The sequence below is a fragment of the Triturus cristatus genome, chromosome 6 (genome assembly GCF_964204655.1).
Source record: "Triturus cristatus chromosome 6, aTriCri1.1, whole genome shotgun sequence".
In the NCBI taxonomy this organism is placed as follows: domain Eukaryota; kingdom Metazoa; phylum Chordata; class Amphibia; order Caudata; family Salamandridae; genus Triturus; species Triturus cristatus.
The window spans coordinates 1803489327-1803517319 of NC_140589.1; the positions used below are offsets into that span (position 1 = coordinate 1803489327).

At 49.8% G+C, this 27993-nt stretch overlaps 1 protein-coding gene across 1 annotated transcript in view; it reads right to left on the reverse strand.

The window, feature by feature from the left end:
* LOC146822041 (uncharacterized) overlaps positions 1 to 27993 on the reverse strand; it is a 168529-nt gene that overhangs the window by 29344 nt on the left and 111192 nt on the right. The window contains exon 5 of the mRNA XM_085609417.1: positions 7257 to 7403. Within this exon, the coding sequence (XP_085465543.1) occupies positions 7257 to 7403 (147 nt within the window). The remainder of the gene's footprint in view (positions 1 to 7256; positions 7404 to 27993) is intronic.

Consider the following 27993-nt stretch of genomic DNA (forward strand, 5'->3'; position numbering starts at 1 on the left):
ATTACAGTTTGACATTACAGGAGCCTCCAGAGCTCAGTCCAGTGCTCTCCCTCAGTATGTGCCTTCATTACAGTTTGACATTCCAGGAGCCTCCAGAGCTCAGTCCAGTGCTCTCCCTACAGTATGTGCCTTCATTACAGTTTGACATGACAGGAGCCTCCAGAGCTCAGTCCTGTGCTCTCCCGACAGTATGTGCCTTCATTACAGTTCGACATGACAGGAGCCTCCAGAGCTCAGTCCAGTGCTCTCCCTACAGTATGTGCCTTCATTACAGTTTGACACTACAGGAGCCTCCAGAGCTCAGTCCAGTGCTCTCCCTACAGTATGTGCCTTCATTACAGTTTGACACTACAGGAGCCTCCAGAGCTCAGTCCAGTGCTCTCCCTACAGTATGTGCCTTCATTACAGTTTGACATTACAGGAGCCTCCAGAGCTCAGTCCAGTGCTCTCCCTCAGTATGTGCCTTCATTACAGTTTGACATGACAGGAGCCTCCAGAGCTCAGTCCAGTGCTCTCCCTACACTATGTGCCTTCATTACAGTTTGACATTACAGGAGCCTCCAGAGCTCAGTCCTGTGCTCTCCCGACAGTATGTGCCTTCATTACAGTTTGACATTACAGGAGCCTCCAGAGCTCAGTCCAGTGCTCTCCCTCAGTATGTGCCTTCATTACAGTTTGACATTACAGGAGCCCCCAGAGCTCAGTCCAGTGCTCTCCCGACAGTATGTGCCTTCACTACAGTTCGACATGACAGGAGCCTCCAGAGCTCAGTCCAGTGCTCTCCCTACAGTATGTGCCTTCATTACAGTTTGACATGACAGGAGCCTCCAGAGCTCAGTCCAGTGCTCTCCCTACAGTATGTGCCTTCATTACAGTTTGACATTACAGGAGCCTCCAGAGCTCAGTCCTGTGCTCTCCCGACAGTATGTGCCTTCATTACAGTTCGACATGACAGGAGCCTCCAGAGCTCAGTCCAGTGCTCTCCCTACAGTATGTGCCTTCATTACAGTTTGACATTACAGGAGCCTCCAGAGCTCAGTCCAGTGCTCTCCCTACAGTATGTGCCTTCATTACAGTTCGACATGACAGGAGCCTCCAGAGCTCAGTCCAGTGCTCTCCCTACAGTATGTGCCTTCATTACAGTTTGACATTACAGTAGCCTCCAGAGCTCAGTCCAGTGCTCTCCCTCAGTATGTGCCTTCATTACAGTTTGACATTACAGGAGCCTCCAGAGCTCAGTCCAGTACTCTCCCGACAGTATGTGCCTTCATTACAGTTTGACATTACAGGAGCCTCCAGAGCTCAGTCCAGTGCTCTCCCTACAGTATGTGCCTTCATTACAGTTTGACATTACAGGAGCCTCCAGAGCTCAGTCCAGTGCTCTCCCTACAGCATGTGCCTTCATTACAGTTTGACATGACAGGAGCCTCCAGAGCTCAGTCCAGTGCTCTCCCTACAGCATGTTCCTTCATTACAGTTTGACATGACAGGAGCCTCCAGAGCTCAGTCCTGTGCTCTCCCAACAGCATGTGCCTTCATTACAGTTTGACATGACAGGAGCCTCCAGAGCTCAGTCCTGTGCTCTCCCGACAGCATGTGCCTTCACTACAGTTTGACATGACAGGAGCCTCCAGAGCTCAGTCCTGTGCTCTCCCGACAGTATGTGCCTTCATTACAGTTTGACATTACAGGAGCCTCCAGAGCTCAGTCCAGTGCTCTCCCTACACTATGTGCCTTCATTACAGTTTGACATGACAGGAGCCTCCAGAGCTCAGTCCTGTGCTCTCCCGACAGCATGTGCCTTCATTACAGTTTGACATTACAGTAGCCTCCAGAGCTCAGTCCAGTGCTCTCCCTCAGTATGTGCCTTCATTACAGTTTGACATTACAGGAGCCTCCAGAGCTCAGTCCAGTACTCTCCCGACAGTATGTGCCTTCATTACAGTTTGACATTACAGGAACCTCCAGAGCTCAGTCCAGTACTCTCCCGACAGTATGTGCCTTCATTACAGTTTGACATGACAGGAGCCTCCAGAGCTCAGTCCAGTGCTCTCCCTACAGTATGTGCCTTCATTACAGTTTGACATGACAGGAGCCTCCAGAGCTCAGTCCTGTGCTCTCCCGACAGTATGTGCCTTTATTACAGTTTGACATGACAGGAGCCTCCAGAGCTCAGTCCTGTGCTCTCCCGACAGCATGTGCCTTCATTACAGTTTGACATGACAGGAGCCTCCAGAGCTCAGTCCAGTGCTCTCCCTACAGCATGTGCTTTCATTACAGTTTGACATGACAGGAGCCTCCAGAGCTCAGTCCTGTGCTCTCCCGACAGCATGTGCCTTCATTACAGTTTGACATGACAGGAGCCTCCAGAGCTCAGTCCAGTGCTCTCCCTACAGTATGTGCCTTCATTACAGTTTGACATTACAGTAGCCTCCAGAGCTCAGTCCAGTGCTCTCCCTCAGTATGTGCCTTCATTACAGTTTGACATTACAGGAGCCTCCAGAGCTCAGTCCAATGCTCTCCCTACAGTATGTGCCTTCATTACAGTTTGACATTACAGGAGCCTCCAGAGCTCAGTCCAGTACTCTCCCGACAGTATGTGCCTTCATTACAGTTTGACATGACAGGAGCCTCCAGAGCTCAGTCCAGTGCTCTCCCTACAGTATGTGCCTTCATTACAGTTTGACATGACAGGAGCCTCCAGAGCTCAGTTCAGTGCTCTCCCTACAGTATGTGCCTTCATTACAGTTTGACATGACAGTAGCCTCCAGAGCTCAGTCCAGTGCTCTCCCTCAGTATGTGCCTTCATTACAGTTTGACATTACAGGAGCCTCCAGAGCTCAGTCCAGTGCTCTCCCGACAGTATGTGCCTTCATTACAGTTTGACATTACAGGAGCCTCCAGAGCTCAGTCCAGTACTCTCCCGACAGTATGTGCCTTCATTACAGTTTGACATGACAGGAGCCTCCAGAGCTCAGTCCAGTACTCTCCCGACAGTATGTGCCTTCATTACAGTTTGACATTACAGGAGCCTCCAGAGCTCAGTCCAGTACTCTCCCGACAGTATGTGCCTTCATTACAGTTTGACATGACAGGAGCCTCCAGAGCTCAGTCCAGTGCTCTCCCTACAGTATGTGCCTTCATTACAGTTTGACATTACAGGAGCCTCCAGAGCTCAGTCCAGTGCTCTCCCGACAGTATGTGCCTTCATTACAGTTTGACATTACAGGAGCCTCCAGAGCTCAGTCCAGTGCTCTCCCTACACTATGTGCCTTCATTACAGTTTGACATGACAGGAGCCTCCAGAGCTCAGTCCAGTGCTCTCCCTACAGCATGTGCCTTCATTACAGTTTGACATGACAGGAGCCTCCAGAGCTCAGTCCAGTGCTCTCCCTACAGCATGTGCCTTCATTACAGTTTGACATTACAGGAGCCTCCAGAGCTCAGTCCAGTGCTCTCCCTACAGTATGTGCCTTCATTACAGTTTGACATTACAGGAGCCTCCAGAGCTCAGTCCAGTGCTCTCCCTACAGTATGTGCTTTCATTACAGTTTGACATTACAGGAGCCTCCAGAGCTCAGTCCAGTGCTCTCCCTACAGTATGTGCCTTCATTACAGTTTGACATGACAGTAGCCTCCAGAGCTCAGTCCAGTGCTCTCCCTCAGTATGTGCCTTCATTACAGTTTGACATTACAGGAGCCTCCAGAACTGTGCCTTCATTACAGTTTGACATAACAGGAGCCTCCAGAGCTCAGTCCAGTGCTCTCCCTACAGTATGTGCCTTCATTACAGTTCGACATGACAGGAGCCTCCAGAGCTCAGTCCAGTGCTCTCCCTACAGTATGTGCCTTCATTACAGTTTGACATGACAGGAGCCTCCAGAGCTCAGTCCTGTGCTCTCCCGACAGTATGTGCCTTCATTACAGTTCGACATGACAGGAGCCTCCAGAGCTCAGTCCTGTGCTCTCCCGACAGCATGTGCCTTCATTACAGTTTGACATGACAGGAGCCTCCAGAGCTCAGTCCAGTGCTCTCCCTACAGCATGTGCTTTCATTACAGTTTGACATGACAGGAGCCTCCAGAGCTCAGTCCTGTGCTCTCCCGACAGCATGTGCCTTCATTACAGTTTGACATGACAGGAGCCTCCAGAGCTCAGTCCAATGCTCTCCCTACAGTATGTGCCTTCATTACAGTTTGACATGACAGGAGCCTCCAGAGCTCAGTCCAATGCTCTCCCTACAGTATGTGCCTTCATTACAGTTTGACATGACAGGAGCCTCCAGAGCTCAGTCCAGTGCTCTCCCGATAGTATGTGCCTTCATTACAGTTCGACATGACAGGAGCCTCCAGAGCTCAGTCCAGTGCTCTCCCTACAGTATGCGCCTTCATTACCGTTTGACATGACAGGAGCCTCCAGAGCTCAGTCCAGTGCTCTCCCTACAGCATGTGCCTTCATTACAGTTTGACATTACAGGAGCCTCCAGAGCTCAGTCCAGTGCTCTCCCTACAGTATGTGCCTTCATTACAGTTTGACATGACAGGAGCCTCCAGAGCTCAGTCCAGTGCTCTCCCTACAGCATGTTCCTTCATTACAGTTTGACATTACAGGAGCCTCCAGAGCTCAGTCCAGTGCTCTCCCTACAGCATGTTCCTTCATTACAGTTTGACATGACAGGAGCCTCCAGAGCTCAGTCCAGTGCTCTCCCTACAGCATGTGCCTTCATTACAGTTTGACATGACAGGAGCCTCCAGAGCTCAGTCTAGTGCTCTCCCTACAATATGTGCCCTCATTACAGTTTGACATTACAGGAGCCTCCAGAGCTCAGTCCAGTGCTCTCCCTACACTATGTGCCTTCATTACAGTTTTACATTACAGGAGCCTCCAGAGCTCAGTCCTGTGCTCTCCCTACAGTATGTGCCTTCATTACAGTTTGACATGACAGGAGCCTCCAGAGCTCAGTCCAGTGCTCTCCCTACAGTATGTGCCTTCATTACAGTTTTACATTACAGGAGCCTCCAGAGCTCAGTCCTGTGCTCTCCCTACAGTATGTGCCTTCATTACAGTTTGACATGACAGGAGCCTCCAGAGCTCAGTCCAGTGCTCTCCCTACAGTATGTGCCTTCATTACCGTTTGACATGACAGGAGCCTCCAGAGCTCAGTCCAATGCTCTCCCTACAGTATGTGCCTTCATTACAGTTTGACATTACAGGAGCCTCCAGAGCTCAGTCCAGTGCTCTCCCTACAGTATGTGCCCTCATTACAGGTTGACATTACAGGAGCCTCCAGAGCTCAGTCCAGTGCTCTCCCTACAGTATGTGCCTTCATTACAGGTTGACATTACAGGAGCGCTCAGGTTAACCCAAGTCAGGTGTGAGTAGTTTGTCCATTGCTGGCATTCTATCTCTATTCTTTTATTTTGTAGTGTCATCTGTAATGAGAAAACAAAACAGCAAGTGCTAGAATACAAAGCAAAAAGCAAAAGTGGAAATCTTCCAGAGGACAGATATGAAGCAACCAAAGAGCTCAGTAGTATTGCATCCCAGGGATGTCAATACTGTTTACGTGTACAGCCAAATATTTCTGAAAAAGCCTTAAAATGGCAGCATGCTACTGCATTATGTACAGAAACTTGTACAATTATACCTAGCTTACACTTTGAGAACAAAGCAGAGAAATCTATCCCCACCCCCAGATGCCTCATACATTTGGCACTCTGTAAATGTTGCTTTTCTCAGTCTGCCATTAACTTGCTATTGTAATGATTCTTATGTGCTGAATGTCAAACAAATAGGAGTTCCTTTTCGTGACTCAGGTTTGCTGATGAAATCAGACCACCATAGGTGGATGGTGTCTTAAATGCACTCATCATTTCATCTGCCTCAGATCACTCAATGATCAGTGGATTCTCTGCAGCATAGTAGTTGTACTGAAACTTTTGGAAACGCTGCGTTAGTAAACTATGCATAATGTTCCACAGTGCCACATTCATATAGCAGACTCTTGGGATGTGTCCCATCTAAGAGGCTTTGTCATGGGATAGCACTTTTGACAAATGGGACAGTAGTAGACAAAGGGGTCTTGAATCAGGATTTTTAATCAATCAGGATTTATAAAGTGCAGCAAATCACCCGAGAGGGTCTCAAGGTGCTGGAGTTTCTAGCTGCGTCGCGTAGAAAGCAGTAAAAAACTAGACAAACCAGGAAAAAAACGAGGCAAAAGCACTCATAAAAAAATGGGAGGGTGAAGAGAGGTGCAGCAGCAGCACAGGAGGGCTGGGACTGCAAAATGGGGTCGTACTGCGGTCTTGATTAAGTAGGTCCTGGGAGGAGAGAGAGGCGCTGGGAGGCGATGGGGGGGTGGGCTAGTAGAACAAGTAGAAGCAGTGGAAAACGAGGGATACATAGGAAAAAGTGCTCAGAAAAACGGGGGAAAAGGAAGGAGAAAGCAGTCAAAAATGAGGGGGGAAAAGAAGACACTCAGAAAACAGTGAGGAAGATCGGTGCAGCAGCACAGGAGAGCTGGAACCTGCCTCATCTTTAGGGGTCTATGTCCTTCGCATACATTCCGAAAAATACGCATACAAATGAGAGCTGACGAACGCACTTTAAAGAAAGCTACATCTCAGTGCAGCAACAGTTCATCTCCACTTTCAGCAGCCAGCTCCCCCTCCAGTCCTTCTAAGACTGTACCTTTGCCTATGACCCTGTACAGCGCTCTACTGCCTTTTGGATAAGAATGTGCTACACAAATACCACAAACATGCATTATGAGATAAAACGGTACAGAGAAGTGTCAATAAGGAGCTCATAGTGTATACCAGCATATTTCACTATATATTTAGAATTTTCAGCATACCAAATGATTGAAAGCTGGACGAGATTACTACTTCAAGTGTGTATTTTGAACAGGGAAATGTTATTAGCTTCTTATTTTTTATTTAAAAAAAAGAAGAAGGTGAAGCACTATGAAGGTGCTTTTAAAGTTCTCGTTGTTCTAGAAGCCTGACCAGAAGTATTTTTTCCTTCCCACTTTTCCTAACCACTAAAAAGCTAAAAGTCCTGCTGTTGTATACGAAGACTGTTCTACATACCACATGCGGAGCTAGTTCCACACAATGTACCCGAGAAACTACTTGCATCATAAATAATTCTCCCCAACAATCAAAACAGGGTCTTTTGTCCCAAACTCCACCCCAGGCTACATCCCATTTAGCACTGGCCCTTGGATATTCCTCAAGACATTCAGCCAATACCTTGATGGAATCATCCCAGCCTCCCGTCAGAAAGAGGTGATATTCAGCAGGGTGGAACTTCAGGGCAAATATTCGACGAGAATGCCCACTTGTCAGTGTGAGGTCATCACTGCTCATAGTATCCGGGGCTAGCAACACATTGAGCACCTAACAAGATGACAAGTAGAGGAAAAAAGACATAAGAGCATCCAAAGCGTTGCACACAACTGCCATCTTAATAAAATCTGCCACTGTTTATCACTGCCACCCTTCCAAGCTGTGCGCCTCCATTCTCCTAGAATCCCTGTGCTCACAAGCACCTCCTATATTTAACAGGGGCCCATGTACGTCCTACCACCCCCAGGGCCTTCTCTTACTGTACATCAACTATCATTACCACTAAAGAAGAATAAACTCCCCAACCTTGTTATCTTGTGTCGATTTTTTTTTAAATACTGTATTGGCTCCTATAAAGAGAATTTTGGCAAAACATTGGGGGTGAACATAGTGTAACAATTTTGTTGCCGTTTAAATAATTCTTCAAAAAGCCAGAGTGTCCCGTCCACTAGTACCAGTGTGGACTCTTCCATCACACCCCCTTCCAACTCACACTGCTCAACAAAATGGACAACCGACAAATGCAGACTAGTCATTAATGATTTAATTACTTACCGTAATCTTCGTTACTGAAATGATCTCTTTTTCTCGCACCAATACTTACTATATGAGGTGTCTAACCTCTACTCAGGCACCAAGTGACATAGCTGGACCAATAAAAAAAGTAAACCAAAGTTACCCTCCGTCACTCTTCTTTGCCCCTCCTACCAATATGGCTATAAAGAGGGCCGTAGCGCACCACTCTTCCCATATATCTCCAAACTATAAAAGGGAATCAAGGTTGTGAAATGGGACCGAAAGGGAGGGCTATAAGTACTGGTGAGAGAAAAAAGCGGTATTCGGAGTAATGAAAATTATCAGTAAGTAACTTCATCATTATCTCCTCAACCCTATTTTTCTTGCAGCACTATTTACTATACGAGCATATACCAGAGTTATGAAGCGCAACCCGATTCCCTGATATACATGACAAACTCCCTAACGAAGCAAATCATAATTTTAATGCCCAAAAATTAGGAGATACAAATATTCAGGGTATAGTGGCTGCTAATACGCTGGAACCAAAGATCATGGATACAGCATTTACTACATCCAATCTGTAATTAGAAACAAAGGTAGATAGTGTGGCCCAAATGGAAGATTTATATCTATCCAACACAGAAGCTCCAAAGCCCTCAGCCCAGGAGGCAGTCATTCTCTCGGTAGAGCCATCCTGTATTTTACCAGGTAGAAACAGTGTCCTGTAAATAAGCAATGGAAATTAGTGTTTAAAAAAAAAATCTTTTTAGTAATGACAGTTTATGAACATTACACATTGTTTCTTTGGGCATACGGAGTAAACACATTCTTCTCTGGAAATATGAGGGTTACTACCCTTGCTACCTACAGAGACTGCATGAAATGTGTGTTTTAACACATCTGCTCAAGGCTTGAGTAAAAGCCTTTTGCCCATGATGAAAAACACCAACAATGATTCACATTGGCTTTAACTCTTTGGTCCGGCCAAATAAATCTTAACAGCCTTAAAACATCCAATGTATGTTGAAGCTCAGGGGGCACTTGGAAGAAAAAAAAGGCAACATTATTAACTGATCCTCATGAAATGAAGGAAAATACCTTCGGACAGAAACCTGGCCCGATTGTAAAAACGAATCTATCTGAAAACAAAATCGTAAATGAAGGGGCTTAATAGACAAGGTACCCAGTTCTCCAAGCCTATGGGATACTGTTAAAGGCCACTAAAAAACATACCTTCAGAGATCAATATTTCAAATAGGTCTTCCAGAAGCTCAATAGGATTAGATTGTTGAACAGTTTGAGGACAAGAGGAAGCTCCTAAGAAAGAGAAATTGATTTAAAGGTTGGCCTTATCAAATAAAAGCCCTTCAGTAATCCTGAATCCAAGAATCGATTTCAGGAACACCCAGAGTACCCCAACTGTCCTTACTGTAGTCCATTGAACCCTTAAAATAGTAACTGCCAGACCTTTGTCAAAACCTTCCTGTAGAAACTGAGGTATTTATCTGGATTCACAATCAGGAGGCCTCAAAGATTTCTCCATATACCATTGAGAAAAAGATGACCAATGGTTATCATGAGATGTTCTAGTAGATAATTTCTATATTGTTGGACAGAACTTCACACAGAAGATGAAAGTCCCATTTTCATCAAACCCCTGCTCTCAGCAACCATCCAGACAGTCTCATACTCCTGCAAGTGCTCAGAGGATGCACTGGAGACAGAAGGGGACATTGGTCCACTGGAGGTATCCGTTTTAGAACATTTGCCATCTACCTCAGTATAGGAAACCACCTCAATCTTGGCCATAAGGAGGTTACTAGGACACGATACACTTTCTTCTTTCTCAATCTGGCTAGGAGTTGGGGTATCAGAAGAAAGGGAGGGAAGGTGAGCAAAAGAACAGGAGGCCATGGACATGTCTGCAACAACCCTGCTCTTGAAACCTTGACAGAAATGCTGGTAGAAGAGTATTCTCTACACTGGCAAAGAGATCTAGCTGAGGAATACCAAACATGTGGCATATTTGTCAAAAAACAAAGGGAGCTAGACAAAAGTCATGGGAAGAAGGAAATATCCTGCCTAGGCTGTCCGCCAGGACATTGTCCTTCCCCTGAATGTAGGTTCCTGATAGGGCCATCAGATGAGACTCTGCTTAACTGATTATCTTGAAGGAAAGATACACAACAGACAGAGATCCCATACTTCACTGTTTGTTCAAGTAAGTATGTCTGTTCTCATAACAACCAGATTTAGTAGAACGTGTGAAAAATGAAGAAGAGCATGAAGAACAGCCTCCATTTCCTTCCAATTCGAGGAGAGAGATTTTTACGATACTGGACATATTGCATACTTTATTAATAGCCCCGATATCTCCTCAGACAAAGGCAAAGCCTTTGCTGGATCTTTTGACTATGATAGAGGAGTCTGGAGGAATCTCCTCAAATTCCAAGGCATAGCCCATTTCTACTATTTGGAGAACCCGCGCATCTGAAAGATTTTGACACTTTGGTAGAAAAAGAGATAGGTTTCTTCCGAATGGGGCTCGGCATAGTCAGGAGCGCTCCCTGGGTTTCGGAGGAGGGGGTAGAAGCTTTGAACATGGGCCCAGGCCAGAGCAAGGCCACTGACTCATTGTCAGTGAAATTGCTTCCCCACCCTCGCAGCTCCACCATAAAGTGAGGCCTGCCCCCTCGAGTGTTGGTGATCGAGGCCCTCCTCCACCTGCAGGTTTCCCTGCGCCTCATTCCTTGTGGGCCAGTGGACCTCTGTCTCCTTCCTCTCGCTCCACTCTTTCACTCGTTTTTCTACCATCTTTTATTTTTCACCTTTTTGCACTTGTCTGCATCTCCGCTCTTTTCTGCTTTATTTGTGCCTTATTTCCCCCTTTTCCTTCACTCCTTATTTCCTCCCTTTACCTATACCCGCCGCTGCTGCCCCTGCAGCCCCCCCCCCAGCGCGACCGGCCCAATCCAGCTCCCCTCCCCGCTCCTGCCTCCCAGCTGTCCAGCCCTACCCGACCCCTACTTAATGGTGGCTGCTGCGGGGACAGGCTAGCAAGGCCACTGACTCATTGTAAGTGAAATTGCTCCCCCACCCTCGCAGCTCCACCATTAAGTGAGGCCTGCTCCTGCCCATGCACTCTCGAGTGTTGGTGATTGAGGCCCTCCTCCAGGTTTCCCTGCTCCTCATCCCTGGTGGTCCAGTGGACCTCTGTCTCCTTCCTCTCGCTCCACTCTTTCACTTGTTTTCACTCGTTTTTCTACCCTCTTATTTTTCACCTTTCTGCACTTTTCTGCATCTTTGCTCTTTTCTGCTTTACTTCTGCCTCATTTCCCCTTTACTCCTATTTCCTCCCATTACTATTCCCCGTGGCCCCTCCCACCCAGCGCGACCGGCCCAATCCAGCTCCCCGCTCCCGCCTCCCAGCTGTCCAGCCCTCCCCGAACCCTACTTAATGGCGGCAGCGCCACTGGCGCGCCAAAGGCAAGCCCGTCTGCGTCCGTTTGCGACCCGACCGCGACCAGAGCCAGAAACCCTGGACCTCCGCACAGCCAACGCTATGACCCAGCAGCACTCCACTCTCTCAACGCAGACCGCAACAACAACTGCAAGCTAGCATCACAAGCCAACACCCACGGACCCTTCAGCTGCCACTGCTGCTGGCACACCTGCAGCACTGCCAAGACCATGGACCCAGTGCAACCCACCTGCAAGAATACAACTGAACCGAAGACCCTGCAATGCATCCTCCTCAACGTCCCATCCCTCCACAAACACGCCACCAAAATCTGAGTCCTCCTCGACAGCACCACCCCGGACGTACCTTTCTTCACCAAAACCTGGACCAACACAACCTCGTGACCGGACATCGCTATCGCCATTCCCCAAGGATACAAAATCTCCAGGAAGAAACGCCCCACCCGCCCGGGTGGAGGAATTGCCATCGTCCACAAATCCAGCCTCCGCCTGAGTACACTCTCCGACGAGCTCACAGACCTGATGGAACACCTCCACTTCAAGATACTGGCCAGCCCTACCTCCACCCTCTGAAGAACCTTCATCTACCGACACCCTGGACCCCGCGGACCTTTCATCCAACTCCATCACGGACATCATCTCCATGTATGCCATCGCATCCACAAACTACACCCTACTGGGAGACTTCAACTTCCACCTCGACAACCAACTGGACCCCAGCACCACATCCCTCCTGGATAACCTCCACAACATTGGACTCCGCCAGATAGTGGCAGAACCCACACACTCAGCGGGACACACACTCGACCCCCTCTTCACAACAGGAAACTCCAACTTCAGCCACACCACCAAACTCCCACAAACTGACCATCGATGCGTCCACTTCACCTTCAGAACACCCTCCATCCTCAGACACCAGCACCTGCTCCCACGAAGAAACTGGACCAGAATCACCGACGACCAGCTAACCACATCACTCAGCAACTCCACCCCAACTATCGTGGAAAACGATCACCGCAGCCTGAACCCTGCACAGATGGATCTCCGACAGCACCAACACCATAGCCCCCCTCAAGAAAAACAACAACACACACACCAAGAAAGCTAGATGGTTTACCACCAAACTTCGAGAGTCCAGATGAACTTGCCGCCAACTCGAGAAGGCCTGGAGGAAGACCAAATGCACAGAAGCCCACAACAACTTCAGAGCCGCCACCAACGCCCACCACCAACTCATCAGAAAAACGAGGAAATATGCGATTGAAGACAGAATCTCCACTCATGCACACAACAGCAAAGAACTCTTCAACATCATCAAGGAGTTCGCCCAACCCACCAGCGAGTCCACCGACATCCCTCCCTCACAAGACTTCTGCGACAAACTCAGCACCTTTTTCCACCACAAAATCAAGAGCATCTACAACTTCGACAAAGACAACTAACACACTGAACCCTCACCAACCACCCCCGATACCCTGAAGCCAGAGATCGACAACTGGACCGCCCACACCATCGAAGACACACTGAAGACGATCAAGTCAATCCACTCCGGGGCCCCCACGAACCCCTGCCCCCACCACATTTTCAACAGAGCCGCTGACACCATCGTACCCATGCTCTGCCACACCATCAACCGCTCTCTGGCAACCGCCTCTTTTCCCGACGACTGGAAACACGCCAAGATCAACCCCCCCCCCCCCCCCCCGAAGAAACCCTCGGCTGACCCCACTGACCTCAAAACCTACAGACCCATCTCCCTGCTCCCGTTCCCAGCGAAAGTCATTGAGAAAGCCATCATCAGCCAACTCGCAACATTCAACGAAGAGCACAGCATCCTCGACTCTTCCCAATCCAGCTTCAGAAAAAGCCACAGTATGGAAACCGCCCTCCTCGCCGCAATAGAGGACATCCGCACCCTACTGGACAAAGGAGAAACAGCAGCCCTCATCCTCCTCGACCTCTCAGCGGCGTTCGACACAGTCTCTCACTGTACCCTAATACACAGACTCCACAACGCAGGGATCCAAGACAAAGCCCTAGACTGGATCCGCTCCTTCCTCTCCGGCAGAACGCAGCGGGTCAAACTCCTCCCTTTCCTCTCGGACCCTACACCAACCACCTGCGGAGTCCCCCGGGGGTCCTCCCTCAGCCCTACGCTCTTCAATGTCCACATGGCTCCGCTCGCCCCCATCGTCAGAGCCTACAAACTCAACATTGTGTCATACGCAGATGACACCCAACTCATCCTCTCCCTATCCAATGAACCCAACACCGCCAGACAACTTTCGAGAAGGTATGGAAGCCGTCGCCAAATGGATGAAAAACAGCTGCCTACAACTAAACCCCAACAAAATGGAAGTACTCATCATGGGCCCAAACCCCGATGCCTGAAACAACAACTGGTGGCCCCCCTTCCTCGGAAACCCGCCCACCTCTACGGACCATGCACGCAAACTGGGAATCATCCTGGACTCAGAGCTCAAAATGGACTGCCAGATCAACTCCATCTCGTCCTCCTGCTTCCACACCCTGCGCCTCCTAAGTAAGACCATCAAATGGATCCTCCTTGAACACAGAAAGTCACTCTCGCCCTGGTCACCAGCAGACTCAACTACAGCAACGCACTCTATCCCGGAATAAACAAAAACCTCACCCGCAAGCTACATCCAAAACACCGCCGCCAGACTGGTCCTCAACCTGCCAAGACACTGCCACATCTCCCAGCACCTGCGCACACTCCACTGGCTCCCCATAGAAGCTCGAGTCACCTTCAAGATGCTCACCCACGTTCACAAGGCCCTCCACGACACTGGACCAGCATACCTGAACAGCCAACTCAAATTCCACCCACCCCTAAGAACCCTACGATCAGCCCAGCTCTCCTACGCCGTGGTCCCCCGCACCAGAAAGACCAGATTGGGAGACCGCTCCTACTCCTTCCTCGCGGCCAAAACCTGGAACGACCTTCCAATCCACCTCAGACAGACAACATCGCTCCCCATCTACGCAAGAAACCTCAACACCTGGCTCTTCGACAGACCCCCTCCTTGATGGACTGGAACCTGCGATTACACCCCCCGTGCGACTTGAGACCCTTACAGGTGAGCAGTCGCGCTTAACAAACACCTGATTGAGTGATTGATTTATTCTTTCCAGCTTGAAAATTGAACAGAAAAACATGTCTGTTGTCGCTTTCTAGCAGCTCTTCGAGGGTTTCTGGTTTAACCTGTGCTCTTAATGAACAAGTTACTTACCTTCGGTAACGATATATCTGTAAGAAACATTAGTTAGTGTTAGATTCCTTACCTTAGAATATCCCCAGGCGTCAGATTGGATCCGTAACGTTTTTCGCTAGCAGTACCTCTGCGCGTCAGTAGGTGGCATGGTACGGCTCCGCGTCCGTCGCTGGCGTCGTATGAGCCGAGATGACGTTACGGAGACTACTTAGGCGCCACCCATGCGTGCTGATGTCAGTTCTGTACATGACTTTCCGTGCCAGGAACGCAGAGCCATGCAAGACACTGACCACTGGTGCATAAAACTAGGGCCCTAAAAGGGATAACCTTAACCCTAGAAATCAGTTCGCAGAACGGGGAGGATGGGCAGGGCGGTAAGGAATCTAACACTAACTAATGTTTCTTACAGATATATCGTTACCGAATGCAAGTAACTTGTTCATCTGAAAGAAACACGTTAGTGTTAGATTCCTTACCTTAGAATAGATATCCCAGCAGTACCAACCTCGGTGGTGGGTCTGCGAACCAAGATCATACCAGAAAGTCCAGTAGAACAGAACGGCCAAAGAAGCCGTCTCTCCAGACTTGGCTGTCAAGGCAGTAATGCTTGGTAAAGGTATGCAGGGAGGACCACGTAGCTGCCGGACAGATATCCTGCAAAGGGACTCCCCATCCCAGAGCAGTAGTGGCTGCAATCGCCTGAGTAGAATGGGCACGCAGCCCCACAGGAGGCTCCTTTTTAGCCAAGGAGTAACAGGCTTTAATACACAGAACAACCCACCAAGAGATGGTTCGTTTGTGCACAGCCCGACCTTTCTTGTTGCCCACGTAGCCACCAAAGAGTTGATCATCCACCCGGAACTGTTGTATGCGCTTCAGATAGAACGAGAGCGCACGTTTTGGGTCCAGACGGTGGAGCCTCTCTTCCTCTTTCGAAGGATGCGGAAAGAAGGTGGGCAAAGTGATGGTCTGTCCGATGTGGAAGGGTGTGACAACCTTGGGCAGAAAAGAAGGACGGGTCCTTAACACCACCTTGTCCGGATGAACAGAAAGGAAAGGAGGTTTAGAAGAAAGAGCCTGGAGCTCACTCACTCTTCTGGCAGAGGTGATAGCAACTAGGAAAGCAGTCTTTAATGTGAGAAGACGTAAAGGACAGTTGTGAAGCGGCTCAAAGGGAGCGCACATCAAATAAGTCAACGCAAGATTCAAGTCTCATTGAGGCATTATAAAGGGGACCGAAAGGAACGTGTGTGTAATGCCTTTCAAGAAACTACTAACAACCAGGGATTTGAAAAGAGAAGGCTGATCTGAAAGCCGTAAAAAGGCGGAAATGGCCGAGAGATAGCCCTTGATAGTGCCCAGAGCCCTGCTGGGTCAGAGAAAGGAGAAACAGAAGAACTTCTGAAAGAGGGGCAGAAAGAGGATCCACAGCCTTCGCTGTGCACCATGCCACAAATTTATTCCACCTGCAGGCGTATACCGTTTTAGCGGAGGGACGCCTGGCTGCCAAGATAACATCACAGACTTCGGCAGGAAGGTTAAAAGCTGTCAACTGTCGCCGCTCAATCTCCACGCATGGAGGTGGAGGCTGGACAGGTTCGGTGAAGGACCGTCCCCTGCTGCTGCGACAGAAGATCCTCCCGACGAGGCAGTCGGATCTGAGGACAGATTGCCAGACTGAGTAGCTCGGGATACCATACTCTTCTTGCTCAATCCGGAGCCACAAGAATGACTTGGGCCCTGTCCCGCCTGATCTTCTTCAGCACTCTAGGCAGAAGTGGTATAGGCGGAAAGGCGTACAACAGACCTCAACTCCACTCGCGACGAAAAGCGTCTCCGAGCAAGTGCCGCCTTGGAAATTCCAACACGCAGAATTGATGACATTGCGCATTCTCTTCAGTGGTGAATAGATCTAACCAAGGCTCTCCCCACCGCAGAAAGAGACCTTGCACCACGTCCGAGGTCAGATGCCATTCGTTATCCAACATGCATCTGCGGCTGAGTTCGTCCGCCCTGGCGTTCAGGGAGCCTGCCAGGTGTTTAACCACCAGAGACATGCCTCAATGTTCCAGCCATGTCCAGAGGCGCAGAGCTTCCCGACATAGGGTTCATGACCACACCCACCCTGTTTGTTGCAATACCACATGGCGGTTGTGTTGTCTGAACACTTGCACTACCTGTCCCCGGACAGTGGGAAGGAAGGCTTTCAGAGCAAGTCGGATCGCCGCAGCTCCAGAAGGTTGATATGGAGCCGGGATTCCGCCGGAGACCAGAGGCCCCTGATCTCCGCCTCTCCCATGTGGCCACCCCATCCCAGGAGGGACGCATCAGTCACTACTGTGAACTCCGGTTGGGGAAAGGAGAGGGATCTGCCATTGACCCAATTGCGATTTGTGAGCCACCAATGCAAGTGACGTGCAGTGCCCTCCGAAATCTGGACGTGATCGGGCAGGTTGCCCTGATGCTGTGCCCACTGAAACTTCAGGTCCCACTGCAGAACCCGCATATGCCATCTGGCATGTTGCACTAGCAGGATGCAGGAGGCCATCAGGCCCATGGGCACCCTGACTGAAACCCTGGATAGAGGCTGAAAGATCGGAATCATAGCCTGAATATCCCGGATCCGCTGTTCGGGAGGATAGACCCGAAACTGCGCCGGATCCAGAACCGCTCCAATGAATTGGAGCTTCTGAGAGGGATTCAGGTGCGACTTCGACACATCGATGGAAAACCCCAGCAAGTGCAGGAGGTTGGCCGTAGTCTGGAGGTGGGAGACGACCGTTTGGGGCAAGTCCGCCTTCAACAACCAGTCGTCTAGAAAGGGAAAGACTGAGACCCCCGATCTTCGCAGATGAGCTACGACCACCTCCGTCACTTTCATGAACACCCGAGGGGCGCTGGTAAGGCCAAACAGGAGCACGGTAAACTGAAAGTGCTCATGGCCTACCATGAACCGCAGGTAACGCCGGCAGGACGGGAACATGAAAATAGGCGTCCTGCAAGTCCAAAGCTACCATCCAGTCTCCTGGATCGAGAGCAGACAAGACCTGAGCCAAAGTCAACATCTTGAACTTCTCCTTCCGGAGAAAGCAGCTGACGTTCCGGAGGTCCAAGATGGGACGCAGACCCCCTTTGTCCTTCTTGGGGACCGGAAAGTAGTGGGAATAACAACCACTCCCTACTTCTGGCCCAGGAACGTACTCGATGGCCCCCTTGGCCAAGAGGGCCGTGACTTCCTGCGGAGAAGTGCCAAGTGTTCCCCCGACATGCGGTGGTAGAGAAGTGGCATGGCTGGAGGGGTGGATTGAAAGGGAAGGGAGTGACCCTTGCGGATGATCTGCAACACCCACTTGACCGATGTGATAGCGTGCCAGTGGGGGAGGTGATGGCGGATCCTGCCACCCACTGGTGTGGGGTTCCTCCCAAAGCTCAGATTAGGAAGGTTTGGAGGTAGAAGCAGCGTGGGCAGAGGTGGACTGATCCCCACGCTGATTCCCAGACCCGCCCCTGCAGAAACCGCATCCGCGGCCGCGCTGAGGCTGGGTCTGCACAGGCTTGCTGAAGGACCCTGCCTGGGCGCCCCTTCCGTGGCCACGAAAGGAACGAAAACAAGGAGTGGCCGGGCCCGCGAGTCCTTAAAACGCTCCAGTGCAGTGTCGGCTTTATCGCCATACAGGCGAGTGCCATCAAAGGGCATGTCCATGAGTGAGCTTTGGACATCTGGCAAGAACCCGGTAGACCTCAACCAGGCGTGACAACGAAGCGCCACAGTCGTAGCAATTGTTCTACCTAGTGAGTCCGCGGTGTCCAAACCACACTGAATGGTGAACTTAGCCGCATCTTTACCCTCGGCAACAGCTTGGGAAAGCACAGCTTGGGTCTCTTCAGGACACTGAGGCAACACCTGTGCAACTGTATCCCACACCGCGTGGGAATAGCGGTGTTCACCTATGCTAAGCTGGCCCTAAGCTGGCCGAAGACAACAACCGCTTGCCGAACTGCTCCAGCTTCTTAAGAGTCCTTATCCGGTGGAGCCATGGGAAAGGCCCTCTGAGGCATCGAAGCTTGGATGACTAGTCTCTGGGGCGTAGGATGAGTGATCAGAACCACAGGGTCACCCGCCGCCGGGCGATGACGCCGGGCGACGTTCTTATCCACAGGGGCCCCTGTGGCTGGCTGCGACAAATTTCCCAGTAAGACGTCAGTGAGGGCGTCGTTAAATGGCAGCAGGGGCTCCGACGAAGTGGACGCCGTCTGGAGCACCTTAGCGAGGAGATTAGTTTTTAGGGCCAATGTAGGGAGATCAAGGTTGAGGACCTCAGCTGCCCGACGGAGCTCCACCATGTAAGCGCCCTCCTCCATGGTAGGCGGAGGAGAGGCAAACCCCGGGTCAGAGGAGACATCAAGGCCACCGGCCTCCCCTAACTCATCCGCCCAGTCCTGCTCAGAGGTACACTGATGAGTAAGAGGGTCCTCGGACCCCTCCCAGTCGTCCTCCACCTCCGCTGTATATGATACAGACAGCGGCGGCAGGGCAGGGACCAGGGAAGGAACAAACAGCGCCGGGAACAGCGCCAGACAGGGCCGAACCGGCGCAGTGTCCCAATGCAGATCCCAGGTAGGAACAAAAGTGTCCTGGAACCCAGGCAGGAGCGGACCAATGGCATCCACTGAGGTGCCGGAGGCGGAGCCGAGGGTGGCGCTGGGGCCGGAGCCGGCAGCGCGGGACGTTGTGGCGCCGTTGCCAGAGCTAGCAGCACAGGATCCTGCGGCGCCGGAGCCGCCGGCAGCGCCGACAGGATCCTGACACGGGACCATGGAGCCCAAAGGGGCGCCGGCGGGAGCCCGAGGCCTAAACAGGCGGTCCATGGTGGCAAGAAATTCTTGTACCTGTGCGGGAGTCGCCTAAGGTGGGTAGGCCGCGGGACTCCCGGGATCCAAAGGAGCTGCAGGGGGCAGAACCCCTGCCCCCCTCATCTGCGTCCAGGGACTGATGGGGGGACGTCGGAGAGCCACAACGCTTCTTCGACTTTTTTGTGTCGTCTCTTACCCGAATCCGAGGGTGAAGACTTGGAGCCAGAGGAGCGATGCTGGTGGCCCCGCGAGCGTTCTCTGGAGTGGCCCCTGGACCGTGAACGGCGCAGGGACGAGTGCCGGACCTCAAACAGCTTCTGGCGCCGCTCCCCCCAGGCCTTCAGGGCCTTGGCCAAACAGTCCATACAGGACCGGGAGTCGTGGTCGCTCTCCAGGCAGTAGAGACAGACGTCGTGGGGGTCCGCCACCGACATATTGCGACGGCAGGACCCACAAGACTTAAAACCAGGCATCCCTATGTGCACCAGAGTAGACTCAAACTTACAGGAGACAAAAAGTCTCAAAAAGATAGTCAAAAAGTGACTAAGGTACGTATTCTAACCGGATCTGCGCTTACTGGGGTGGAAAAAGAAAGAACTGACGTCAGCGCGCATGGGTGGGGCCTAAGTAGTCTCCGTGACGTCATCTCGGCGCATATGACGCAAGCGACGGACGTGAAGCCGTACGACGCCACCTACAGACACGCAGAGGTACTGCTAGCGAAAACTTTCCAGATCCAGTCTGATGCCTGGGGATATGTTAAGGTAAGGAATCTAACACAAACGTGTTTCTTTCAGATAACTCTATCAATCAATCAATCAATCAATCAATCAATCACTGCATTTGTAAAGCGCGCTACATACCCAAGAGGGTCTCAAGGCGCTGAGGAGGGGGGGGGTGCTACTGGTCGAAGAGCCAGGTCTTGAGGAGTCTTCTGAAGGCCAGCAGATCCTGGGTCTGTCGTAGGATGGTGGGGAGAGTGTTCCAGGTTTCGGCGGCGAGGTAGGAGAAGGATCTGCCGCCGGCTGTGGTTTTTTGGATGAGAGGGACTGTGGCGAGGGCGAGGTTGGCTGAGCGGAGGCTTCGGGTGGGGGTGTGGAAGCTGAGTCGGTTGTTGAGGTAGGTGGGTCCGGTGTTGTGCAGTGCTTTGTGTGCATGGATCAGGAGCTTGAAGGTGATCCTTTTGTTGACGGGGGGCCAGTGCAGGCCTCTCAGGTGGAGTGTGATGTGGCTGCGGCGGGGGACGTCGAGGATGAGTCGGGCCGAGGCGTTCTGGATGCGTTGGAGTCGTCTCAGGAGCTTGTTTGTAGTTCCTGAGTAGAGGGCGTTCCCGTAGTCGAGTCTGTTGGTGATGAGGGCCTGGGTAACGGTTTTTCTCGTGTCGAGGGGGATCCATTTGAAGATCCTGCAGAGCATACGGAGGGTGTTGAAGCAGGACGCGGAGACGGCGTTGACTTGCCTGGTCATGGAGAGAGTGGAGTCGAGGATGACCCCCAGGTTGCGTGCGTGGTCCGTGGGTTCCGGGGCTGTGCCTAGTGACGTGGGCCACCAAGAGTCGTCCCAGGCTGATGAGGTGGGTCCGAGAATGAGGACCTCTGTCTTGTCTGAGTTCAGCTTCAGTCTGCTGTCCTTCATCCAGTCGGCTACGGCCTTCATTCCTCTGTGGAGGTTAGCTTTGGCGGTGTGGGGATCTTCGGTGAGGGATATGATCAGCTGGGTGTCGTCGGCGTAGGAGATGATGTTGAGGTTGTGTTGTCGTGCGACGTGGGCGAGGGGGGCCATGTAGATATTGAACAGCGTCGGGCTGAGGGAGGATCCCTGTGGGACGCCGCAGATGATCTCTGTGGTTTTGGAGCGGAAGGGTGGGAGGCGGACGCTCTGGGTTCTGCCGGAGAGGAAGGATGTGGTCCAGGCCAGGGCCTTCTCTTGGATACCGGCGTCATGGAGGCGTGCTGATAGGGTGCGGTGGCAGACCGTGTCAAAGGCTGCTGATAGGTCCAGGAGGATGAGGGCGGCTGTTTCTCCTTTGTCCATCAGGGTCCGGATGTCGTCAGTGGCGGCGATGAGGGCGGTCTCGGTGCTGTGGTTGCTGCGAAAACCGGATTGGGAAGGGTCCAGGATGTTGTTAACTTCGAGGTAGCGGGTCAGCTGTTTGTTGACAATCTTCCCGGTCACTTTTGCCGAGAAAGGGAGCAGGGAGATGGGCCGGAAGTTCTTGAGGTCCTTGGGGTCCGCCTTGGGCTTCTTCACAAGGGCGTTGATCTCGGCGTGCTTCCAGCTTTCTGGGAAGGTTGCTGTCTCGAAGGAACAGTTGATTGTTTTCTGGAGGTGGGGCGCGATGGTACATATTTGTTTCTTAAAAGTCGTTTGAAGCATGTCTTCTAACTATTCTCCAAATAGCCAGCTTCCTGAAAAAGGCATGCGAAGGAACCCACTTTGAGCTCCTTCAGCTTTTCCAATCCCTTATGTAAATTTGACATTTGCTAGCTACACTGGAAACCATAGAAGTGTTACAGGAATTTGTCCTGTATTTTCATATCAGAAAATAATTCAAAACACTCAGTACCATCCTGTATAGCTGAAGTTATAGCCTGAAAATCCTTCACGAAAAATTGGGAGGCAGCATACACTGCAGAAATTGCAGGTCTCAATGTGAGATTTAACCCCTAAATTGCTCTTTTCGACCTTCCTATCCACAAATTCTACGACTGGGACCTCTTCAGCTATCCACGTGGAATGTCTGGCATGACTGGCCAACGTCGGGTCAATCTTAATGGCTGAAGGAATTTCCATGTCACCCTTAGCCAAAAGGTAAAAACGTGCTAGGAATTTAGGAAGTTCAGCCTTCTATCGATTCTTCCACTCGCTCAGAAGTCAATTCATGATTTGCTTATTTATAGCCAAGCAAGTCAGGAAGAGGGACTGTGATTGCTTAAAGAACCCAGTGCCAGTGCTTGGCATTTTCTCCTTCATAGGAATCAGCAGATTATCACCTAAACAATAAAGAAACATTTTCTGAATGGATTTGCTTCTATGAGCTGTCTCGGGACCTGAACCTCTTCTTCCTCATACTCCAGTGACAGCCATAAAGAAATCGATGAAGGTGAAGAAACATTAAATGAAGAAACAGAAGAAGTTGGAGAGGAAGGAGAAGAACACCTGCTGGAAATATCTTTCAATTCAGCAAGATCATCAGACAAAGAGGCAACTAAATGTTGCAATGAAATCCCTCAAAAGAAACAGGAGTAGATGTTGTTGCTGGGCTTTAAATCTTAGGTAAAGTCCTTTTGGCTAGATTAGAAACGTGGGCCAAACACAGAGGAAGAATTCTTAAACTTGTATTTATTAACTGCAAAATATACCAAAGACGAGAGTACAGCTTTACACCTGGAATTTCTTGACGTGTCCTGTGTATTCAACACAGTTATTAGATCAAAGCTTTGGTTTATATTGCTGGGACAGGGGTGAAAGAATCATTGATTACTCTATTAAGGATATGCATAGGAGTGTTACATCAAGGGGTAGGTACGGCCCAAGCGGGAAATGCCCTGAGTTAATTGAATCAGATAGAGGTGTCCACCAGGGATAAATTTTGGCTCCATTTCATTTTACGATTTATATTAATGCATTGGGGGACTACTTTGTCAAATGGGGGAAGGATATTACTCTTCTGAGTAAATGCCCGATTCCTGTGCTTTTGTATGCAGATGATGCAGTTCTGCAGACCAGAACTGCAAATGGTCTCCAGGGTCTCCTAAACCATTTTGGTCTTTTTATGAGAGATTTAGATCTCAACATTAATTTAACAAAAACATCTAGTATATGTTGGCGAAAAATACCCCAAAATTATCACACTTTATAGAGGGTTCTGCTGTGGAAAGTGCTAAGACTTTTACTCATGTATCCTCTTTCAATCCGCATTTGATTGAAGCCACTTTGTTATATATTAGACGGCAGCAAATTCTATAATTCGTTGGGAGGCAATTTTCGCATTAAAAAAAAAAGTTGGGCCATTAGCCTACTAAATGAACACGGACGTGATCCAATAGTGATGGTCTACAGCCTCATATAGAACAGGGCTATGGAGATATGAACGGATAGATCAATTGCATAAGCTAGAGAACGTTTCTAGGCAGAGTTTTGGTGGTCCCTCAGGGCTCTTCCACTAACATATCCCATAACGAGTTGGGATTGCCTTTTGTTTTCGACCAAATAAAAATGCAACCCCCATTACGGTGGATCTCTACATGGTCCAAACAGGAATGGAGTCTCACACAGGCAAATATAAGAGACTGTTGGCTCCTGGATAGAGCTGTGGGTATCCCTTGGCTCGCTTGCATAAAATATAACTTTCATTTACTGGGAGTACAACAGTATCTTAACAAACCAAAAACAATGAGAGAATCATGTAAGGACAAGATGAAATAATTGCATACTACAAACCTCAAAGATGTTTTATTAGTGTGTGAAATAAGCAAATCTACGGTACAAACCCACTTAGAATTACTGACAGAAGAAGGGCCAGAATCCCACCTTTTAACGGTATCAAATTCTCAGCATGGATTTTATTTAATGCCTTAGAGACTGAATACTGTGCACTTTTTGGTCACGTTTTCACACTGCAGCAATGTCTACGTGATAATCAACTCTTCAGAGCACCATGTACTTTATATTCATTTGTAAGTTTCATTCTACTCCTAGGAAACATTATTTATTGCCAATGTTTCATGCCTTAAAATTAAGAAGAGCCACTCGGGCATTGCTGTCTTTACAACAACTTTAGTTGGAAATGAGCTGTCTGGCTGTGATTCATTTCATTCGAAGTACCCTGAAATAAGGAAACGTTGTTGATCATTAGTGGTTTGAGTACTGTAAACAGATTGAAATTCATTGTTTTAGACCAACTGTATTACCTAATTGTATGTTTCTAATTGATGGAGATAGTGCATTTGTCTGGCCGAGTAAAGTTGTTTTGACTGACAGAATAGATGTATCCTGTTTGTCTCTTCCCATCAACATTATCATCTCTCAAGCAATGGTTTTGCTTGGAGGAGTGCTTCCTGTGCTCCAAGATGAAGAACACAGGACTAGAAGACCACTGGCCTTATTTAGCGACTAATCAAGGACCAAGTCCATCCGAACAGTGCTTGTACAAAAGTATAAAAGACCCCCCCAACCCCAGTTTTCTTTTCCTTAAAAAAGGTTCAGTATAAATAGATTACCAACTGGTGGTCGCCGAGGGCATTAATAGTTAGGACCTAATTCCCATAGACAAAGCAGTTTTTAGTTTGCTAATAACTTTGGTGCCATTTAACTAATCTTCACAAAATATCCCCCTCAAAAAGTGGCCTACTTGTGGGCTCCAAACATGTGCGTTTACCCATGCAATTTCCCAGAGATTTCAGACATGACCACAGCTCGAACCACTGAACGGAATCACACAAAATTTGGCAGAAAGCTAGCTAGCTCTTGGTCCAGAAAAAAACCTTTTTGTGATTTGGTGTAAATAGTTTTGGAGTCATTAAAAAAGAAAGAATAATACATATCTAGGGATATGATTCCTACGCAGATCCGACAGATCTCATGCTAAGATATGATTGGTTGCCAAACCCTCAATTTCGGCCCCAGGGACCCCATCCCCCGGAGCAAGAACTTAAAATATATATATTTTTTTTAAAGGGGGAGGCTCGCATGCCGCACTCTCCCCGGGTTAATATGGGCCCTGGAGACCCCACTCCTCGGGGCCTGGGCACTTTGTAGGGGACCGCGGGGTAGCCTGAAGGCCCCTTGGTCCCCACCGGCTCCCCGCCTCCTGCAGGAGCCGGCATTGCTTTTACAGACATGGAGCTGCTGACATGCAGCTCCATGTGTGTAAAAGCAAAGTGTGCTCCACTTTGAGCTTAAAGCGAAGCACGCTGTTTGCTAAGGGATGGCGGGAGCAGTATCCCCGCCATGCCATAGCAAACTACAATGTCCCAGGGGTGGGCACCCCAGAACATTGCTGGAGCCAGCCCTGGGGGCACGGGGATGGCGGTCCCCACAGCCATCTAGGGCTTCTAGAAGACGGTCACACGGCAACCCCCTCATTTCTTAACTAAGACCTGGGGAAGTGGTGGTTTAAAAATAAAAAGAAAGAAAATGGGCGTACCCCGGGGCCGAAACTGTGATGTCACTGACCATGTCATGAGTGATGTAATATGTAGGTCATAAGCAGTTCATGGCGGGGGAGCGAGTTGTAGTTACCTCAGCTAACTATAACCGCTAAACTATACCGGCTGAATTTCTCTGGTTTTGTACAAGTGAAATGTCAGACTAACTATTACGTCTCTCTGAGGGCGTGGCCAGGCTACCAACCAAGATGGCCGCGTAGCGCTGCAGCTCTGCCACTTCACCCGACATCTTCTCACGATCCTGCTTGTTCGCTGGTCCCTCCTTCCCCTAAACGGCTGCAGGAGCCTTGGTGATGTCCCACCTGACCAACACACCGCGCAATGGTACGCCGAGACCAAAAACAGCGGGTGTTGCACTTTAATAAACCTGGTGAATCTGTGGTGGTCTCTGGAGTTGGCATGGCTATTGGGGGAGTGAGGATGCCCATGCGGTGAGCACTCCTTCCAGTTCTGACACCCTGATGTTAGAGCTTAGGGTGGGGTTCAAGGCGCTGGATGGCCGCTTCGAAGACTTGGAGAAGCGCCTAGATACCATGGGGGCCTGGCTTGACACGCATGAGAGACGCTTGGACAAGGCTGAAGGTAGAGTGTCTGACCTTGTAGATGAGGCGGCCCAATCCACTAATCGTCTAGACCATGTGGAGAAAATCCTGAAAAATGTTGCCATGAAAAACAAAGTTTTGGAGGTGAGGAGCAGGAGTATTCTTGGTGTCTCCGAAAGTACGAATACAGGCTGCATAGACCTTCTCGTGAAAACCCTGCTGTCAGATCTTTTTGGCAAGGAGTCATTCACTACCACCTTTTTGGTGGAGCGGGCCCACCGTTCCCTGGGCCTGTGCCCCAATCCCGAGTTGCCCCACCTCAACCAGTTATAGCCCGCCTGCTAAATTTCCGTGCCAGAGACACTGTGTTGGAACTGGCAAGTGAAAAGGGTCCTCTGACATGGCAAGGGTCAACGATTTCGCTGTTCCCAGACTTCACAGCAATGGTTCAAGAAGCCAGATGAAAATACACTGGGGTTAAGGCTGCACTCCGAAATTTAGGACTCCAGTATGGCATGATTTATCTTGCTCGTATCCGTGTTGACATTGATGGCAAGTCTCGCATCTTTGATTCCCCCACGGCTGTTCAGGAGTTCTGTCGTGAGTACAAGGTTTCTAGTGGTGGTCGAGATAAGGAAGCTCCAAGGGGATCCCCACCTCACAGTGGGTCGGTGGCCAGCACAGACATATTTTCCTTTGAATGATCAACCTCAGATCAGGCTGATATCTATCCATGTTTTTGTTTGGTGACTTGGTCATTGCAGGCCGCAAAGAGACAATGCTTCCTGCAGGGTTGAGTGACTGGTACTACATTAGGATGATGGATTCATGTACTGTTCTACAACAAATGTGGGTATTTAGCATGGCATTGAAACACCCCCAGTGTGGAGCACGTTGGTTGACACTTCCAAAATGCATGTTGAGTTGCTCCCGATTTATTGTGTATGGTTTTTACGATTTGCATTCAATCTCTCAGCTAGAAGGGAGGTTCCCTGTTTTGGGGTATGCATGGATGGATGGGGGTGGGGTTCGGGGAAGTTCGATACAAAAGACTTACTGTTTAGTGTCCAGTTTACTCATTGTGAATTGCTGGATTACCATTTTGATATACGCATAATAAAACTCTTGATTAGGTCACATGTCTATGTTTGGTACATTGTCCGCTTTTTCAGACTGGACCTTGATCACCTGGAACGTCAGGGGCCTGAATAATGTGAGGAAAGGGGAAAAGTTACTGCATTACTTACAGAGGCACAAAACTGATTTGGCGTTCTTGCAGGACACACCTACCAAAGACAGCTACCACAGGGTTTGCTTCAACCTGGGGCCCCCACTGTTATTTTGCTACTTATAGCACATATGCAAGAGGCACAGCCATATTGATACATAAGCGCCTGCCCTTCCAACTTTCACAGGCTCACAATGACGCGGACGGGTGCTACACGATAGTGGTAGGTCAATTGATGGGTTATCGCATGGCATTTGTGTATATGGACGATCTACATACTCGGTTAGCACAGTTGAACGCGGATTACATTTGCGTGGGTGGGGACTTTAATCTCCTGATAAGTCTCACACGGGATAGTAAGGCTGATAGTTCGGATTCTAAACGCCGTGCACACCATGCTTTACTGGATTTGTGCAGGGCACTTGACTTGGGGGATGTATTGCAGCACTGCCAGCCAGGGGAGGCCGCCTATACCCATTACTCTGCGCAGCACAATACCTGGACACTAATACACTTGTGGTTGCTGTCCCCTAATTTGGTCACGTGGTAGCGGGTGTTACAACACTTTTGCAGAACGTTATCCGACAACTCCCCATGCCCCAACGGTGAGGA